The sequence below is a fragment of the Coptis chinensis genome, chromosome 5 (genome assembly GCF_015680905.1).
Source record: "Coptis chinensis isolate HL-2020 chromosome 5, ASM1568090v1, whole genome shotgun sequence".
Lineage (NCBI taxonomy): Eukaryota > Viridiplantae > Streptophyta > Magnoliopsida > Ranunculales > Ranunculaceae > Coptis > Coptis chinensis.
The window spans coordinates 11,480,284-11,499,867 of NC_141460.1; the positions used below are offsets into that span (position 1 = coordinate 11,480,284).

General features: G+C 36.9%; 1 protein-coding gene and 1 long non-coding RNA gene across 2 annotated transcripts; both read right to left on the reverse strand.

The window, feature by feature from the left end:
- Nucleotides 1-14,712: 14,712 nt before the first annotated feature.
- On the reverse strand, nt 14,713-15,357 carry LOC147496669 (uncharacterized). The gene is made up of 2 exons (XR_015196636.1): nt 15,241-15,357; nt 14,713-15,163 (listed from the first exon to the last, which is right to left on the reverse strand). It is a non-coding gene; the product is annotated as an uncharacterized LOC147496669 (long non-coding RNA).
- A 2,205-nt stretch (nt 15,358-17,562) lies between these two features.
- Nucleotides 17,563-19,083, reverse strand: LOC147496670 (AP2/ERF and B3 domain-containing transcription factor At1g50680-like). The gene is made up of 2 exons (XM_086559616.1): nt 18,869-19,083; nt 17,563-18,771 (listed from the first exon to the last, which is right to left on the reverse strand). Exons 1-2 carry the CDS (start codon nt 18,946-18,948, stop codon nt 17,733-17,735), a joined length of 1,119 nt encoding a protein of 372 aa, XP_086415742.1. The 5' UTR covers nt 18,949-19,083; the 3' UTR covers nt 17,563-17,732.
- Nucleotides 19,084-19,584: the final 501 nt, after the last annotated feature.

A 19,584-nucleotide genomic window follows, 5' to 3' on the forward strand; every position in this document is an offset into this window, starting at 1 on the left:
GGTACCAGTTACAACATAACCTAAGAAACAGAAAGCCAAGGTTAAACATCCAAGTGTTACATATGCTAAATATAGAGAAAACCCACCGTTTCCACAAAAATTAGCCATGTTAACTAGGGATACAAATTATGAGGAGATTAGGGACGTTTTCAAGAATCTAACTATAAACCTTCCCTTCCTCGAAGCTATTAAAAAGCTACCACACCATGCTAAGTTTCTTAAGGAGTTGTGTACTACTAGGCGTAAAACCAATATACCAAAAGACGCCTTTTTAATAGAACAATTCCCAACTCTATCTGAACATAATGGAATTGTTAAGTACAAGGACCCTGGTCGTCCTACTGTACAATGCACCTTAGGAGATTCCTATACGACAACCGCGTTATTAGACCTGGGGGCTAGTGTTAACTTACTCCCGTTTTATTTGTATAGACAAATAGGTTTAGACGAGATGCAACCCACTAAAATGACGTTGCAATTAGCTGATCGGTCTATTAAGTATCCTAAGGGTGTGGTCAAAAATGTGCTGGTAAAAGTTCAGGATTTCTACTATCCGGCTGATTTTGTCATCCTCGATACAGAAGTCGCTAACGACTCTGTCCCGATCATCTTAGGGCGTCCTTTCCTGGCAACTGCCAATGCGCTTATTAATTGCCGCGATGGTTTAATGTCCATGCCTTTTGGCCATCTTGTTGTTGAAGTAAATGTTTTTAAAACAAAGACACATTTACCCGATTCGTCTATGGATGGAGAGGTTAGCATGATCGAGAGCTTCGCTCAAGATTATTTTAACAACACGTTCCCTGATAATCATATGCCCAAATTTCTTTCCTTTGGAAGTTCAGACTCCAACATTTTCATCCCTACACTAGTCGATACACATATTATGGATGAAGACGAGATAGATGACTTTCTCAAAGATATAGAGGACTACCATAGTAATATGGATATGACCAATCTAGATGAGGAATTCGATGAGTTTCTTAGAGCAGGTGATGATTCACCCTATTAAGAACTACTTTGCACAACATCCACCTCGACTCCCCTCCTTCCACCTTTTCAAAGGAATCTCGAGTTTGCACTCGATCCTTTTGTTTCTCCCGTGCTTCATAATTTTTTAAATCCACCTAGTAAACAAATACTTCAGAAGGACAAACCATTTGACACCTTCATTTTCAGACTTGAGACAGTCCGTACCTATACCATGAATGAGTTTTGTGCTAAACCCACATCCTCATTGTTTACATGCTTTCCTTCTACAACTTATCCATATCCACCATATTTTCCACAACCATTCACTTTTCCACACTTATTCACTAGGACACCCTCTCATTCAAAGATGAAAAAGAAGGTGCATGCTAGGTTACGTTATAGGTCTATCCGACTTCGCTTTCAGTTTACTAGGTTGCGTCATAGGAAATCTTGGTGCTTGATTGTGTTTGGATATGTTTTCTGTGATATTTATTTATGGAATGATCCACAACTATTTTGGTTGTTGATATATGATAAACTGCATGTTCATACATATGTTTAGATAAAGTCTCGAGTATCTGACTATAAATGACTCAATTTTTTGTGTTTGGTGCATTTCCTTTCATTTCCATATATTGGTGAGTGCACCATTAAGGTAACCGGGCTCTCCCTATGGAGTGTGTGGCTGTAAGTACCGGATCCTAAGTCCACGTTTAACATAATTCACGTTTTCCACTCTTGCATGTTTTCTCGAATTTTTTGAGTCATGTTTCTCTATGGGGTTATGAATTATTTCCTTATTTCTTATTGTTTTATATATTATATATATATATATATATATATATATATAAATAATAAACATAGTAATCTAGGAAGTCTCGGGAATCTGACTTTAAAAGACCCACTTAAAAAACAAATTTTCTAAACTCTATTGTAAAAAAAAAAAAAAAAAAAAAAAAAAAAAATGGGGTGTTTCGTGTTTCTGTCCTCGAATGTTTGATGTCCCATTAGAATTGCTTAGGCCGTTTAATTGTATTTCGATTCGGGTTGACATAATCTATGAATTTAGAGTTCATTCGTTCACATAACTTACGTCATGCATGCACTTCGAGGCGTTTTCCACTATATTATATGTCATCCATGGTCAGAATAGAGTGTTTTATGGATCATTGGATTGGAAATTCTCTCCTGATCATTTCCATATCTCATTCACAAAAATCGGACCGGTAACAAAGCGGCAAATTTAGTTTGAAGTTGCGCTAAAAATCGACAAAATTCGAAAAATTCGAATTGGGCTTGGGCCCAACCCGCGCGCACCTGCGCCCCTTACCTTAACACCAACAATCGCGTTATTCACTTCTCCAAACGGCCATTAACGACCAACAAAGACCAACAAAAAAAACCCTAACAAAAAAAAAAAAAAAGAGAAAACCAATACACCCACGCCAAACATCCAAACCCACTCCAAATCTTCTCAAAACCATACCACCACCACCTCCACCAATTTAAATCATCAAAAACCACCAAAAAATAAAAAAAATCAAGTTGCCGCGCCACCACACCACCACCACCATCGTTTTTTTTTGTGAGGTTGTCCCTCATTGCTTCCTACACCTTTTACAAACCCCAAATCAGTTCAAACTCCAATGGCTCAACAACGTCAAATTTTGCCGGAGCAAGCATTTACTGGCGACCACTTCGCGCCGTTTTACGGTGACGAAATGATTAGTAGAGATTGGAATAGCTTGTGGTACTTTCGACCGGCGCTTTTACCACGAAAAGTTAGTCCGACGGTTTTACAACACGAGGGAGTTGGAGGGGAGTAGAATTTTCATTACGGTGGCAAAGAGGAGGAAGGAAGTAACTGCTGGGTTGTTGGTTGAGATTCTAGGCATTTCGCCTAGAATCCATCTGGATGCCACGTTACAAGAGTCCCAATATAATGGGGTCGAGCCGTTGATGAAACGCGGCAGCCACCGGGCGGAACTACAATACAAGCTCGCATTGTGTTTGCCAGGCATCCCTCAGAACCAACCAGCTGGTTGCAGCTCAGTGGATTAGTCGGAACGTCTTAGGGAAGGAGAAGGTCAGCGACATCGGTCTGAACTGCCTCCACATTCTATGGATACTCCAGGAGCAGAAGTACGAGTTCTGTATTTTGGAGTTTTTGCTTAACATGATTAGGGGAGTAGGGAAGTCTATTGCACCTCTCCCTGTTTTGATAACCAAGATCATACTGAAGTTGAGAGCGACTCCGACGTCTAATAGGATTTACCTCACCCTACACCAAAATCTTCGTATTTATAAGGATTGTGTCCAACTAGTTTGGAGGTTGCCTGAGGATAGGGAAGAGGATGAGGAGGATGGTGGAAATGAGAATGACTCGGAGGATGAGGATGACTTGACTTGTTTTGATGCTGATGCTTTGGAGAGGTGTTGGTCAGATGCAGAACGCATGGCTGTGATTCATCGTGGCATGCGTTCACTCAATACTATCTGCGAAGACCTCCGGACTCGACAGGCTACTATCCACCATAACTTCGAGATTCGTACCCAGTGAGAGGATGAGCAGTGGGAACAGATGAGGACTTAGCTAGAAGCTCAGCGCCAGTTCTGGGCCGATATGCTTGCTCGCTTCCCACCTCACGAGGATTCTCCTTCTGAGGATACATCATCGAGGCACGAGCGTCATCGCCGAAAGACGAATGGTGCTGGCCCATCGGGAGCTCAGGAGCCATCTCCTGAGCGTGTGCCCTCCGCTACCAGTACTGACGTGTTTAGAGATAGTATAGCTTGATGATTTTTATTTGTAGTTTTATTATTGTTAGTTATTTTAATGTAAGTTTTAATTCCGTAATTTGAATTTTGTAGTGAAATGTACTTTGAATTAAAAATTTAATATAATACGGTTATTTTCATTGTGCGTGGTTGTTTAATATTGATCCCACCTTCCCAAATTGTTTGGGGGTGGTGTTATCTATTCCAGCATGATTTTTTTATATGACCCTCGTTTTTAGAAGTTATTTCGGAGTCAGGGTGGAAATATGGCCGATTAGGCATATCTATGAATAAATATCATGGTAGGATGAAATCTCGATAAAATAGGTAGATTATATCCTAAATTCAACCTAAAAGATACTAGGGTTGTTTTAGAATCAAGAATATGAGTTGTTTCCGTTTTTGTGTTTGGAAATTTTAGTATTTTCGGAAACTGCCGTAAAAACTTTTTGGCAACTTCCCGATCCGTTTTAGCAACTTAAAACCTATATAAACTTCATTCATTCTACACTCACAACCTACACTACACCTAACTTCTATCACTCACCTTTCACTCCCACGTTTCCCACGTTTCGTGTCATTTTTCAACCATCAAGACTTCGGAGCCACTCGGCCTCGGAGGCGCCTCTACTACTCATCCTCTCGTCGAAATTTTGCACTGAGAGCACCCACGCCCAAGTTGAGCGCGACTCGCGTCCAAACACTGGAACTCGAAAATCATCGAGCGCATTACGCTTCAAGTGTAAGACTCGCTACGACCTCCGTAAAACACAAAAATTTCCAATTTTCTGCGGGTTGTTCCCGGATCATTTGCAGCTGTTCCAGAGCATCATTTTGAGATGACATCTCCTACAATAATACCGAAATAGTCTTTCGAAGATTTGTTCCAAAGCACTACTTATGGTGCTTGGTTTCGCGAGGCAATCACATCGTGAGGGCGGAACCACTTATGGTAAGACCTGCTGAACTTTATTCTCCAACACTAGCATCTTATTTTTACGATAACTACATGTTCTTTGAGAGACCAGATGGAGAACAAGTGTTCTCCATCAACATTGATGATGAACCAATGGAAATTACCAGGTTCTTGCTAGCATTTGTTCTTAGACTTGCTATGCCCGCTGAAATACAAGACCCATGGTGCTATTGGGTAGATAATATGCATGTCTACACTTATGAGTTTTTTCATGAGTCATATGGGGCAGGCATTTTCCGTATCGAGGACCAAGGGGAATATAACGTCGCTTTTGGTAGCCTGTCCATGAAACATAGGAACTGTTATGTTTTGGATCAAGCTAAACATTTTAGGGGAATGGCGTTTTTCTTCTGTAAATAATGCCACTTGCAGCATCTTCCTTGCTTTAGCCACGGGACGTATGTGCCATGACCTTCCCAGAACCTTGATGTCTAGTTTAGCACGAGCCCATAGCATGAGGCATAAGTACCTTCTTATGCCTGTTCTAATTTCCCGTATTATGCTATGTTTCTTTCCTGTTTTTTGTACACGTTTCACGGATTGGATTACGGCCGCGACAATCGCATGCGACCCACCAATAGTATTATTCGCTCTTTCCGTGTAATGACTTGGCAAGGGTGGAGGATACAACCTCATCAGGTTGCACCCTACACCCCGTCAGACCAAATGGCGCTTAATAGGTTAGCAATAATAGATGATAAATGGCGGGAAGCCTGGCAAATTATCATGGCATGGCAGGACGCGAAGGAACCTCACTTCTTTATAGAAGAAGAGGATGATGAGGATGATGAATAAAGCGGGAGATAAGGTAAGTTTTCATTCTAGTTAGTGCCTGCTTATGTCCCAATCAATTTGATTCTTGTTAACCCCATAATGGGAGGAACTCTTATAGAGTTGCGCCAGTTTTATATTAGTATGTTTTAACCTTGTTTTGCATATGTTCTAGAATTTCACGCGTTTCTATAGTATTTTTCTACCCTCTTTATTTAAATGCTTCTGTTAGGATATAGATAGGTATAATATGCATTTGTTTTCTAGTTAAAATTTCAAAAATTCAAAAATATAAATAAATAAGTTCATGCTATACACTTAGGAATATTGGTATTGTTTTCCTTCTCTATGCTCTTAATAATCTAGAAGTCTCACGTAGCTTTTGCATTAGAATAATTTTTAGAAACTTAGGTTAATATGTAGGTAATAATCTTTGCATCTATCTATAAATATATTACATGAGTATCTATGATTGTTAGCAGTAAGTTTCTGAAATCTAGGCTAGAGTACTTATTCTACAAATCCTATGAGAATATAGCCTAAAGCCTTATATGAGCGAAACATTTGAGAAATGACACAAGAGAGAAGTAAAATCTGGATAGAGAAATCACACGTCCACTTGCTTGATCACTAAACCATATCCTAAGCGAGAATTTAGGCCCTCTTTGGATTGATATAGCCAGAAATTCAAACCTATGAATCATTTTCCGCTAGTCGCCCCTCTGAGCCTTTCTTTAGCCTTTCATAAACCACAAATCCTTTACCCTATTACAAAACAAAACAAAATTAAAAAAAAAAAAAAAAAAACCTACCCAATTTAGATAAGTCTGATAATAGAATGAGTGAAGAAAGAAGAAGAGATAAATCTATGTAAACAAAAGTTAATTAATTGCTTCAGAAAATAAAGAAAAGAAGTTTCCATCCAAAGAAAAGAAAAATAAAAATAGAAATAAAATAAAAACTCCAAAAAAATAGAATAAAATGAGTCAAAAGCCAAAGAAAAAGAAAAAAAAATATATGCTAAAGATGGAAACAAAGTGTAGAAGCAAAAGTAAATAACAAGGTCTTCTCTAGTTACATAATATGAAGACTCTATTATCTCATACTTGTCCTTTTTGAATATCCATTTCCTTCCTTCTTAAACCATCTCCTAATCCCCGCAATACATAATAAAGACCTCTAGCTTAATTAGGAATAGGTTAGTGTGATAGTAAGTGGTAGATGTGTTTGATCGACTCCGGCTTCCTTGTTATCATTGAGATTGTAAGGTAAAGTGTGCCCACTGCACTAATCGGAGTAAATAAACTTGAGTGGAAAAATCAGAGTGTTGTATCTTGACTATTATTGTGAGAACCTACTTAAGGACACTATTCCGAGTTTCAGAAACGAACCTGCTAGGCATTTCATAGTATTACTCATTGTATATATGTTTATTGTAGATGATTGATTATTATGCATATATTAGCTTAGGTTTCGACTTGATTACTCTATATGCATTGCTAGTAAGAGGTATAGTTAATTTAGAGCATGAATAAGGAAACAATAGTTTTATTTCTTAGTCGTTGTAGTATAGATGAAGTTTGTGAGTACCTTCACTGGAAAACTCTCACGAGGCTATAACTAGTCCACTAGGGAATTCCTAGTGGTTTAAGGCCTTGTTGCATATGGTCAATGCAATCGCACTCAGCGAAACGAGAATAGATAGAACTCCATTATTGGTCACTTATTCTAATATCTCATCTTTACTTGAGGACAAGCAAAATGCTGTTTGGGGGTGGTTTGATAAGAGCCCAAAACTGTAGTTTTAACCCTATAACAGTCATACTTTTAGACCAATTATGTGAGTAATAATTAAGAGTTAATACTGATTACGTGTTTTTATGCGTTTCAGGCTTCAAAGTCAATTATGTGCAGAAATGTGCCACTTTGATAAGATAAAGGAGCAATGGTTGGTTTCTAAGGAGTTCTGTGATTAAAGGCCAAGATTTAAGAAGACAAAGCCTTTCTAAAGCCCGGTCAAAAGCTGAAAAGTCGACGCGGACAGAAACAGCACACAAAGTCAACAGAACTTTCGAAGACCGTATCTTTGGACTCAGTCCTCGGAATTGGGCCTACCTTATGTCAAAACGACCGGCTCGGAAAGAGATTTCCAATGGTCTAAGCCTTGATGCAATCAGAGGAGCAGAAGTGGACGAAAAGTCTGTTGAAGTCAACTGTAGCTGAAGAGGCCTTTTTGGACTGAAAGAATTGGGTTTTGGGCCTGATTCTCTGGCCCAAAATATGGCTCCAAGCCCATGCACGATTTTTGGATCTGAAAGATATACAAACAAAAGCTTGACTCTTTGTTAATGGTAGATAGTTAGACCTAGATTAGTTAGCCTCCATTAATTAGTTTTAGAATTTCAATTAGTTAATTAATTAGTTTTTCATATCTTGTTTTAGATCTAGTTTCATGTTTAATTAATTACTTTGGAACAAAGTAGATTATTAATTTAGTATTTGAATCATTGTTTTATTATTCATTAGATTAATAAAATAGTGTTCTTGGTAATCTAGTTTCAATTTCCATTAATTGTTTAGTTTCAATTCTTAGATTCAATTACTTGTCATTATTAGTTTCAATTAATTCTTGCATGATTAGTTTCCAATTGAGTTTAAATAAGCAAAGTTCAAATCTTTATATCATGTCTTGTTCGAATTTGATTGGGAATGATAGCGTGATGATTCTCGGCTAAACTTCCATTAGAGGGGGTTGAGAAGTCTTGATGAAAGCTTGATTCCGATTATCGTAGAGTCATCTTAATTTCCTTTCCACTCTAGAAATGATTAGTTCACCATGAGAATGGGTGTAATCATTCACATGCTAGTTATGAATTGGTAGAAATGCCATGTGTAATTAGGGATTAGGAATAACCAAATTGTTCTGCGAAGCAGTTCAATTCGGATTACAATGATTCGTCGTTAGTGGATTAAGTTGAGCTAAGGTGGAATCAATCCCCCTCTAACTCCTTATCATAGAATCGACGTAGTATTCCCATAGTTGTTTAAATAGTCGACTAGTTGCATTTTGTGGGTAGTTGCATCGTAGTCTAGTTATCATTTAGTAAATCTCTCATTAGACTTTAGTTAAGATTATTTAGACTAGAAAACACAACATGCGGAAGGACTAAGAGTGGAACGAACTTCCTACTCCACTATATCTGTTCAATAGATCGAGAGTAGAGAAATCTTTGATAAATTAGGCACATAATAAGTTTTAGTTTACTTACGTTTTGAGTTTCATCGTTCATTTCGTAGGTAAACTATTATTCTTTTTACATTTATCAGGTTGCTTGGCGGCTTGGCTTTCTCTCGCGAGCTTGCACGTACTACTACTACCTTGCAGGAAATTCACGTTGTTAGATATCGAATTTCGTCCACCCTATAAGGTGTATACACAGGTCTTTTACTTTTTCCAATTCGTATTCAAATTCATACGCTTTCAGTCCATTCCTTAGGCAATTAGAACTCAAGTCCAAGTCTTAATGTTTCTCTCCGAGTTCCCATTAGTGTTTACTTTCCCTTTAGTGTTTCCATCTTCTAATCCATTTGCACGTTATTGTTTTGTCACCCACACAAATCCAAGTTCTAATATAAATCCAATTTCCAGAATACCTTCTCCATTTGGTGGCTTGCCTCACATGCACACTTTAAGAAGCGTCCCCCCCCCGTCGAGGTTTTGCTTACTTTAAGTCACTAGATAAACGAAATTAGTTTCGTGCACACAGATAATTTTGAGGCTTCGTCGAGTTTGTTCCTCCATTATAATCTTTTACAGTAAGAGCGAAGAAGAAGATGTTAGCATGTCCTATTGGGCCAGCAATTGGACCCTTATAGTAGCTTGTCCTATTTGGGTGTTTTATGTTTTTGTGTTGGGTTGGTTCTATGAACGTTTAAGTTCCTTTTTATTTTGATCGGCTTTTATAACAAAGCCTAATACATAGGCCCAACTAATCTGTCCAGCCCCGCCTAAGTCCCGTCTAATTGGCCCATCGATTTTCACATATAACTAATTCGTTTAAATTCACACCTTCTTTATTCCAATTATTCTTTTCTCATTATTTTTCCTCGTTAATTTTCTTTTCTCTTCTTTGCCATATGAACTTCATTCACATGCCAAAGAGGGGGTGGTGTTTCGACCCCCACCTACGTGGCAAACTTCCATTAGTAGGGGTCTCCACTTTATTTGTTTAATTGACAATGCTAAGGCCCAATTTGCAATACCATGGATTGATGTACAGGCCCATTAACTCATGTGTCTAGGGCTGAACCCTAGCCACATGACTTGCCACATACGTACATTAGTTTATGTCCAGATTCGTTTGTTATCAAAGAGATAATTATCAATTAAGAGTCATGTTCAATTACGATTACTTAAGCTACAAGAAATTTCTACTCTACACATATAAATATCAAACTATTTTTCATAAAGAACTACGTTCTTGAGACTTGATCATATCGATAATTTGGGTACGTAGGCAACCGAAAGGTACAATCTCATCATTCACTATATCACTATCAATTTTCTCACTATTTTTCTATGTTATTCATGTATCTCGTCCCCACTTAGTGTTTTGATCATATTTGGTCGAAACAGTTATCTCTTTAAACCTAATAAGGGGGCACAAGGAGATGGGGATGTTTTTTCTCACAGGGGGTTTACTAATTGGGAAAGGAAAACCAAATTAAAATAGCACATTGGAGGACCAAATAGTGTTCATAATATTGCTTACAGGGCAGCACATGCTTTGTTAAATCAAAAGCAGCATATCGAGACATTTCTACAGAGACAATCTGACCAAGTTCGAAGGGATTATCAAATACACCTAACTACAATAATTGATTGCATTAGGTTTCTTTTGAGACAAGGTTTAGCTTTCCGTGGCCATGATGAATCAGATGAGTCGATCAATAAAGGTAATTTTCTTGAACTTATACGGTTTCTGAAAGATCATAACGAAGTCATTAAGAAAGTTTTGATAATGCTTCTAAGATCAGAAATTGACCTCGCCTGATATCCAAAAAGATATTGTAAATTCGGCTGTTGTGGAAACTACAAATACTATTCTAAAAGATTATGGAAATTCATTGTTTACTATTTTAGTTGATGAAACATGTGATATATCAATTAAGGAGCAAATGGCAGTTGTTTTGTGTTATGTCGACAAGAAAGGTTGCGTGATTGAGAGATTTTTTGGAGTTATGCATGTTAAGGAAACTAGTGCATTAACACTTAAAAAGGCAATCGATGAGTTGTTCTCTAAACATGGGTTGAGCATATCTAGGCTGCGTGGACAAGGGTATGATGGGGCCAGCAATATTCAAGGTGAATTGAATGGCCTAAAAGCACTTGTAACGAAGGAGAATGAGTCTGCATTTTATGTTCATTGTTTTGCTCATCAGCTTCAGTTAGCCCTTGTATCAGTTGCAAAGAACCATGAGTCAATTGCTAACCTTTTTAGTATTCTCTCTCTAATGTGGTAAATACTGTTGGAACATCATGTAAGAGATGAGATATGTTGCACATTGCAATGAAGGCTAGAGTTGTTGTAGTGTTACAAAGCGGAGAAATTTCAAGTGGCAAAAGATTGAATCAAGAGACTAGTCTTAAATGATTTGGTGACACCCGATGGGGCTCACACTATTATACACGTCTTGGCATGATAACCACTTATGGTTCAGTAGTTGATGTGCTTGATAATGTAGCGGAAGATGGTTCAAGCTCGGAACAAAGAGGTGAGGCTTACGGATTATTGGATTTAGTGTAGTCTTTTGAATTTATCTTCAATTTGCATTTGATGAAAGCGATACGAGGAATTAGCAATGATTTGTCAAAGGCTTTGCAGCATGAAGACCAAGGCATTGTCAATGCCATGACTCTTGTTAAAATAACAAAGGTACGCTTACAGACGATGAAAGATGATAGGTGGGATAGTCTCTTGACTGAAGTTTTTTCACTATGTGCCAAACATGATGTGGTTGTTCCATATATGGAAGAGAGGTGTATGGCTCGAGGGAGGTCTCGACGAAGAGCAAAAGGAAACACCAATTTACATTACTATCATCTTGGATTATTCTATCACTGTATTGATTTGCAACTTCAAGAGTTAAACGACCGGTTTAATTAAGCAAACACATAATTACTTATTTGTATGACATGTCTTGATCCTAGTGAATTGTTTGTTGCTTTCGATAAGAAAAAGTTGATCCGTTTTGCTCGACTTTATCCCGATGATTTTTCAGACATAGATCAGATTGAATTAGCGGATCAACTTGAGAATTATATCATTGATGTGTGTTCTGATACTAAGTTTGGTAAAGTAAATAGAATTAGTGGCCTAGCCAAAAAAAATGGTTGAGTCGAAGAAAGACATTGTATACCCACTTGTTTATTTGTAGATTAAATTGGCACTGATTTTACCTTTTGCTACTGCCACTATGGAGACGGCATTTTCTGCTATGAATATCATAAAGAATCATCAGCGCAATCGGATGGCGGATGAATGGTTGAATGATTGTTTAATAGCATACATTGAAAAAGAAGTTTTTGATAGCATTGATACCGAGTTGATCTTACAACGCTTCCAGAGGATGAAGAAGGATGATGAAAAAGAAGGCCGCCGAGGATAACTATGAACAAGTATTTGTTTAGATTTGATTTTTTTTCTCTTTTTTTTTTCCTATATATATATATAGCCCAGCTCCTAAAAGGACCTTAAATAAGGACCAAATCTAAAACAACCACAACTTCGCCTACAAAATGATTTAAAACCTAATCTTTTGTGCATATGATCTACTAACCATAAATAACATCTCTACAAAAATTCAACTCGTTTGATATCCTCTAACTTAGATAAAAATTGTTGTCCATTTTTGAAAAATATCTAACGGTCCATAAATGTCTAATTTTTGCAATCATCTTTTGCTAATGTTAAAAATTGTCAAATGAGTTAAATTTTTGTAGAGATGTTCTTTATGGTTAGTAGATCATATGTACAAAAGATTAGACATTTATATATATATTTTAAAACCTAATCTTTTGTATATATATATAAGTCGGATCTTAAAAGTACATACTTATTTTAAGTTAAAATAAGTACGTAAGTAAAACTTCACCTAGAAAATAAATTCAAACCTAATTTTTTGTAGATATCATCTACTCACCATAAACATCATCTCTACAAAATTTTAACTCATTTGGAAATCTCTAACTTAGGCAAAATATGATTGCACAAATATTATTTTCTGGACCGTTAGATTTCTTTTTAAAGATGACAATAATTTTTAGCTAGGTTAGAGGTTTCCAAATGAGCTCAAATTTTGTGGAGATGATCTTTATGGTATATAGGTAATACCCACAAAATAATAAAGTTGAATTCATTTTCTAGGTGATGTTTTACTTACGTACTTATTTTAACTTTAACATAAGTATGTACTTCTAAGATCGGGCCTGTATATATATATAGGGGAGGAATCAATATACCATGGTTTATACGCCCACAACTTTGCCCACATGACGAACTAGAACCTAATTTTTTGCGGATATGTCCAACAAACCATGAAGATCACCTCCACAAAATTTTAGCTCATTTGATGATGTTTAACAATGTCAAAAGATGATTGCAAAATCGAAAAATCTGGGCAGTTAAAAAAAATTTAAAGTTGTCAACAATTTGTAAATAGGTTAGAGATTTCCTAATGAGCCGAATTTTTGTAGAAAATCTATCCATAGTTAGGAGATCATATCCACAAAATATTAACTTTTAACTCATCTTATAAAGGGGTGTGGTATAAACCATGGTATAAAAAACCATGGTAAACGGATCCCTCCCCATATATATAGCCCGGCTCCTAAAAGGACTTTAAATTAGTACCAAATCTAAAACACCTACAACTTCATCTACAAAATGATTTAAAACCTAATCTTTTGTGCATATGATCTACTAACCATAAAGAACATCTCTACAAAAATTCAACTTGTTTGATAATTTTTAACATTGGCAAAAGATAATTGCAAAAACTAGACATTTCTGGACTATTAGATATTTTTTCAAAAGTGGACAACAATTTTTATCTAAGTTAGAGAATATCAAACGAGTTGAATTTTTGTAAAGATGTTCTTTATGGTTAGTAGATCGATCATATGTACAAAAGATTAGGTTTTAAATCATTTTGTAGGTGAAGTTAGGGTATTTTAGATTTTGTAATTATTTAAGGTTCTTTTAGGAGTCGGGCTGTATATATATATATACAGTAATTCTCTAAAAATAAGTAGCTACTTAAGTTAACATAAAATAAGTATATACATAAAACTTTACCTACAAAATGAATTTAAATCTAATTTTTTGTGGTTATGAAGCACTCACCATAATGATTATCTTTCCAAAATTTCCGCTCATTTAAAAACCTCTAACATAGATAAAAATTGTTGACATCTTTAAAAAAAAAATCTAACGGTCTAAAAATGTTGAGTTTTTGTAATCGTTTTTTGTCAATGTTAGAGGTTTCCAAATGAGCTGAAATTTTGTAGAGGTGATCTTAATATTGAGTATATCATATCCACAAAAAAATAGGTTTGAATTCATTTTGTAGGGAAAGTTTTATTTACGTACTTATTTTAAAGTTAACTTAAATAGCTACTTTTTAGAGAAGGACTATATATATATTTTTTTTATTTTTATTTATTTTTATTTTTTTTGTATGCTTGGATTTTGTCTGGCTGGTTCACCTTCACTTACATTCCTAGCTCCATTCCTTAAGAGCATCTTTAGCAGTGATATCAACCTAGCATCAAACATCAAGAATTTGGTGTTATTTCAACTTCAGGAGAACTACATGTTGATGAAAATACCAAAAAAACACCAAACCAAACACCAAATTGACCAATATTTGGCTCCAGGTTTGATGCTGTATCAAATCACTTACGCGGTTGTAGGAACACCGCGCGGTTTTGCCAAAACCGCGTGGGCTTAGGCTGCTAAATGGGCTTCTATGGTGCGGTTTTGGCAAAACTGCGTGGGCTTGGGCTTCAATGGGCGCGGTTTTGCCAAAACCGCGTGCGTTTTTTCTGAAAATTAGAACTGTGGTGCATAGAACTTGAAAAATTATGAGTTGTGCATAGAAGTTAAGAAATTAACAATTGAATTGAAGAAATTAATTGTAAAAAATCGAAAAAATTAAAGAAATTAAAAACCTATGATTATGATTATGCAGTCCAAAATCTATGATTATGATATAATCATATAATATCCAAAATAATCCAAAACCTATCATATTACATCAAATTTATTTAGCTCTCTTCTTACGCCCCTTACCACTCGATCCCTCTCCTCTCCCTATTTGGACGTTCCGAAGCTACTCCTCTAAGTTCCTAATCTGAGAATTATGATCTTCTCTGTCTGCACGGAGGTTAACTACTTCAGCCTGAAGTTCCTCATATCCCTGATGTTGCTACGTGTACACTTGCTACATATCCTCATACGCTTTCCGAGTCTCATCATACGCACGCTGGGATTGCTGATATGTCTGAGAATATGCCTCCTCTCTTTCTTGGCTATAATGATACAGGGCAGTCCTCATCCCATCAAACATAAGAACCTGGTTCTCATATCTTTCTAGAACCTCAGCCTAAAAATCCAAGAAAATACAGTGTGAGTACATATTATATATATAATGAAGAAGATAAATAAAACAATTAAACTCACCATGGTATACTGATCAATATGTGGCTCTAACTCAGAGAAACGAGCATGAGGCACCTCAGGAATGGAAATATAAGTAGGTTCCCCATCAGGTCCACACACGGCAAACATCCGAGGATTCTTGCGCATTACCACGAGTTGGATGATATGCATTCGAGAGGTTGTGGGTTGTAAACAGTCGCGGGCGGATGAGGAATACGTAGCTCACGCCTCATCCCTTCCAGCCCACAAAACTTCGAAGTTGCTAGCCCGACCAACATGAGGCAACAACGGACCCATGGAGACACGGTTCCACCATCTATAATACTGATCAGCAGTCTACTCAACAACAAAAAAAGATGCATCTGGCCAAGGACCACAACTAGCATTAACTTCATGAATATGAGTTCTACCCCACGACTTTGCATCACTAACATCTGGCATGGGAGCACATGGAACTCCATAATGTCCAGTCATCTGCCTCCAACATCTGTCGCCACAGTACCAAACCTGATAGTCACGTGCGGCAAAAACAACTATGTGACGTGACAACACACAAACATGTTGTACAACTGGATCGTCCAAAGACAGTAGACAAATGCCAAGATCTCCACTCAATAGATGACAATGATCTAATATCAATCTGAGCACGAGCCATACAGATATTATTCCTAATCTGCCATCTGTTACGAGTCAAGTGAGGCCCTGACCAACTAGCAAATCTAGGGCGAGTATCAGCAATCATGTCTATGTTAGGACAAAGACATCGAAAGTACTCATAAAACCAAATCTCTAAAAGTCTCGTGAATCCTGCAATCTGAGGACTTCTACTTCCGAATGTCTGTGAAGCTTTATCTAACGTCGATATCAATGTGGCATATACTGAGCTACCCAGGTCATAATCTCTCATAGTATGCAAATCAGATACATAAGCATAATATCCCAGTCGTACCGTAGAATGACCATTGGGAAACAAAACATGCCCAATAAAAAACATCAAAAAAGCCCTAACATACTGATCAGCACCCTCACTACCCGGTAGAAAATAAAGCTTAACTCCGGCTTCGTGTATCGATATACAATAGGGGTTCCATATATGCAGTCTTAATATGAGATAGCTTAATCCCAGAAGAATCATAAGCATCCGCACCCAAACGAGGAAAACTCATAAGCATACTATCCATATTCTCATAATTTGTATGAAAAGGTATCGGTTGGCCTATACCGATACTCAACCCAAAAATCATAATGAAGTCTAGTGGTGTGAACCCTAACTCCGCACAAGGGAAATAAATGTATGAGTTCTACTCCGCCATCTTTCTACTAAAGCTATGACCACTACCTAATCAGCCTTCTCATAATCCACATCAATCAAAATACCCAAAGGTGTATACAAAATACTATCTCTAATATGTACAAACTCATCCAAACTCCTAATAACCTTCCACCACTCTCTAACACCAAGTAAAGCCGATCTAACTCGGTAGTCAATAACATGCTGATATTATAAAAAAAAAATAATGCGTATAAGATAAATAATTAATTAGTCCAAATCAACTAATTAATATTCAAAATATTTAATCAAAACTAATTAATTACCTGAGTATTAGCCACTGCACTCGACACGTGTTTTGTATCATGTGTAGAAGACACAACTTCCATATCAAGTGCTTCTCTAGGTGCAAATTGTCAATCGAAATCGTTCATCTGATACTCCAGTACATAGGGATGTCTATCAGTCGGCGCGACATCCTCGGGTTCTTCTCCCCCACTGTCTTCTCCCCCACCGTATTCTACTTCCTCATGTTCTTCTCCCTCATCGTCAATGTCGTATGTGTACTACCAATCATCATCGTCGAAAGGTTCAAAATGATCCATATCAAATTTTAAGAATTTAGGTAGGTTTTTGTTTTTTTTTTAACTAAGGAGAGAGTTTTATAATTGTGAGAAAATGTGAAAGTGACTGAACCGCGCGGTTTTGGAGCTATTTATATAGAAGTAGCACACGGTGTTCTGAAAACCGCGTGGGCTTGGGCCTATCATTTGGGCTTTAGTGGCGCGGTTTTGGCGTAGTTGCTTGGTGTTTTTTTTATGTTGCTCCTAAAATTGATTGGTGTTTTTTTGGTTTGGTGTTTTTTTTGTTCAAAATTTTGGTGTTTTTTTTTTTGTTGCTCTCCTAAAGATGCTCTAAGGACAATGTAATGCATGCCTTAGTTCCTAACGTTCCTTCTGTGCTCAACTTCTTGTTGTTTCCACACAACGGTTTTATCAGTTTTCACAATTTTTGGTTCTAAATTTTCAAGAACAACGTAAATCCATTCGTTATAATGCTTCCTGTTCCAGATAAAGAGAAGTGCTAAGTGGACCAATGCATCCATAGCACCAAGTTTGTTTTTATACTAATTAGCTCAAAAGGTAACATTAGCGCCTATACATATAACACAGCGCAACTGTGTCTTAAAACTCCAAAAACGGAGAAAATTTAATTTCTAACAAAAATACCATCTTCTTATAAACTATTGAGCATCTAGCTGGACCCCAAAAAGCCAAATACCCTTCTTCTCCTCTACAGCCTTTCTCTTAATTGGTTGTGGTGGCTCCACTTCCATCTTATTATTCATGTCCTTGTTCAATCCACAGTCATGATTTACTCCCAGTTCAAGTCCTATTCCCTCATTGCTACCATCATACAGCGTATTCTCAATAAAGCTGCAAGTGTTTGTTTCACTTGGAGTGTGCTCTATATCAATCATGCAAAATTGCTTCCCTTGAACTTGTGCACCTTCTCTCCATTCACATTGATAGAATGTAACAACATCCTTTGCCTTCAATTCTTTCTCCTTAACAAACCTATTCCAACCCCTTGTGAACACAAAACTTTGGCTACTTTTCCAATAACAATATCGAATGCTCCACGATCTCATCTCTTTATCATATAAAGCTAGTTCGATGTCCTCCACGCTTCCACCATTGTCTTCCAAACCATTGTCTTCTAAACCTTCAGAACGTTCAGAAGCAGTAGAAAGTTGAGGAAAATACTTTGTCGCGTACTTCTTTGGGATGACAAGTCTGTTAAGCTTGCCAACATCGCTCGGCGTTAATTCCTTTTGGAAGAGTTGATGCCGCAACAATCCCATATCACCAAAACTTCTAATGTTACATTCAGCGTCATTGTGAGATTGATTTGATACTTTTATGAATTCCGCGAGGCTGTTTTGGTATGTCTTATTTCGTATCATGTTCAAAATTTCTTCCACGGTATGTAACTTATGAAATGCCGATTCTTGAGCACTGAAATCAGTCAGTGGTAAATTTGGCTTGTCCTTACCTGCACATCCAAGCAGGATTGCCGCACTATCATATGCCATGGCTGCTTCGATCTCAGATGAAAATGTCCCCAACCATATTCTATACTGGTTAGAATAGATTTGAGCCCCACAGTTTCCATTCTTTGCCGGAACAACACCTTTGAATTTTCCTGGAGTTGTTTGAGTGTGAACTCCACCACTTATGTTGGTAGAATAATCTGAAGACGCTGTGATAGACATGTTGAATCTAAAGAACAAAGCACATGATTACTCAGATTAGCAAAGAAAGTATAAACAAATCAAAGAAATTAGTGCATGAGATTGGATTTAAAAACTTTTGTTACCTGGATATATAGCAGATGAAGTAGGCTGTTTCAACAAATCGGGGAAACAGCCAACAATGAAGATAAGTAATTGAAATCATTCTATACAAAGAATCAATTTAGAAAACTCATTTAGAAATAGAAGTGATTTGAAAGAGAGAATCCTGTGAGAGGAGATACTATGTTGCATGGAAATGGAAAGTTCTAATTAGAGAACCAGCTAGTTAAGAAACCACACTAATTTGATTCTACTTTACAAAATTTTTATAAACCAAAATAAATCACAATGTCATTATTATAGGCAACATGATTTTATTTGAAAACAATTATGAAATCACACGTCTCTGTGTATCATTAAACCATCATATTTGTGGCTTTGGCAAACCAAGACGTGGGTTATCATCAGATAATCATTATTAGCTGGGTTTGTTTGCTTGATGCTCAAGTCCCCATAAGGAGCAGATCCATAACGTAAGCATGTCTAGGAATTTGGTTAATGTTTCCAGTACTTCTTAACTTATGGATGTGACAAATTAAAAAAACAGTCTTTGGTGATTCTTAAGTCCACCATAGATTAGGATCTCGAAAATTGAAAATCAGATATGCAGTAAGCTGCTCGGTTTTGTAAATACTGTAGGAAATAGTGTAAATATATTATTGTGTTATTGAGCACCGATGTAGTGTGGGTTCTGAAGTCTGAACAAGTGAATATGTAAGCAAACTGGAGAACACATATT

What these genes read in the sequence shown, in the direction of transcription:
- LOC147496670 (XM_086559616.1), bottom strand. Translation starts at nt 18,948, where the DNA reads ATGATTTCAATTACTTATCTTCATTGTTGGCTGTTTCCCCGATTTGTT. An exon ending in TTCATCTGCTATATATCCAG is followed by an intron (nt 18,772 to 18,868) that starts GTAACAAAAGTT and finishes TTTGTTCTTTAG; the next exon opens with ATTCAACATGTCTATCACAG.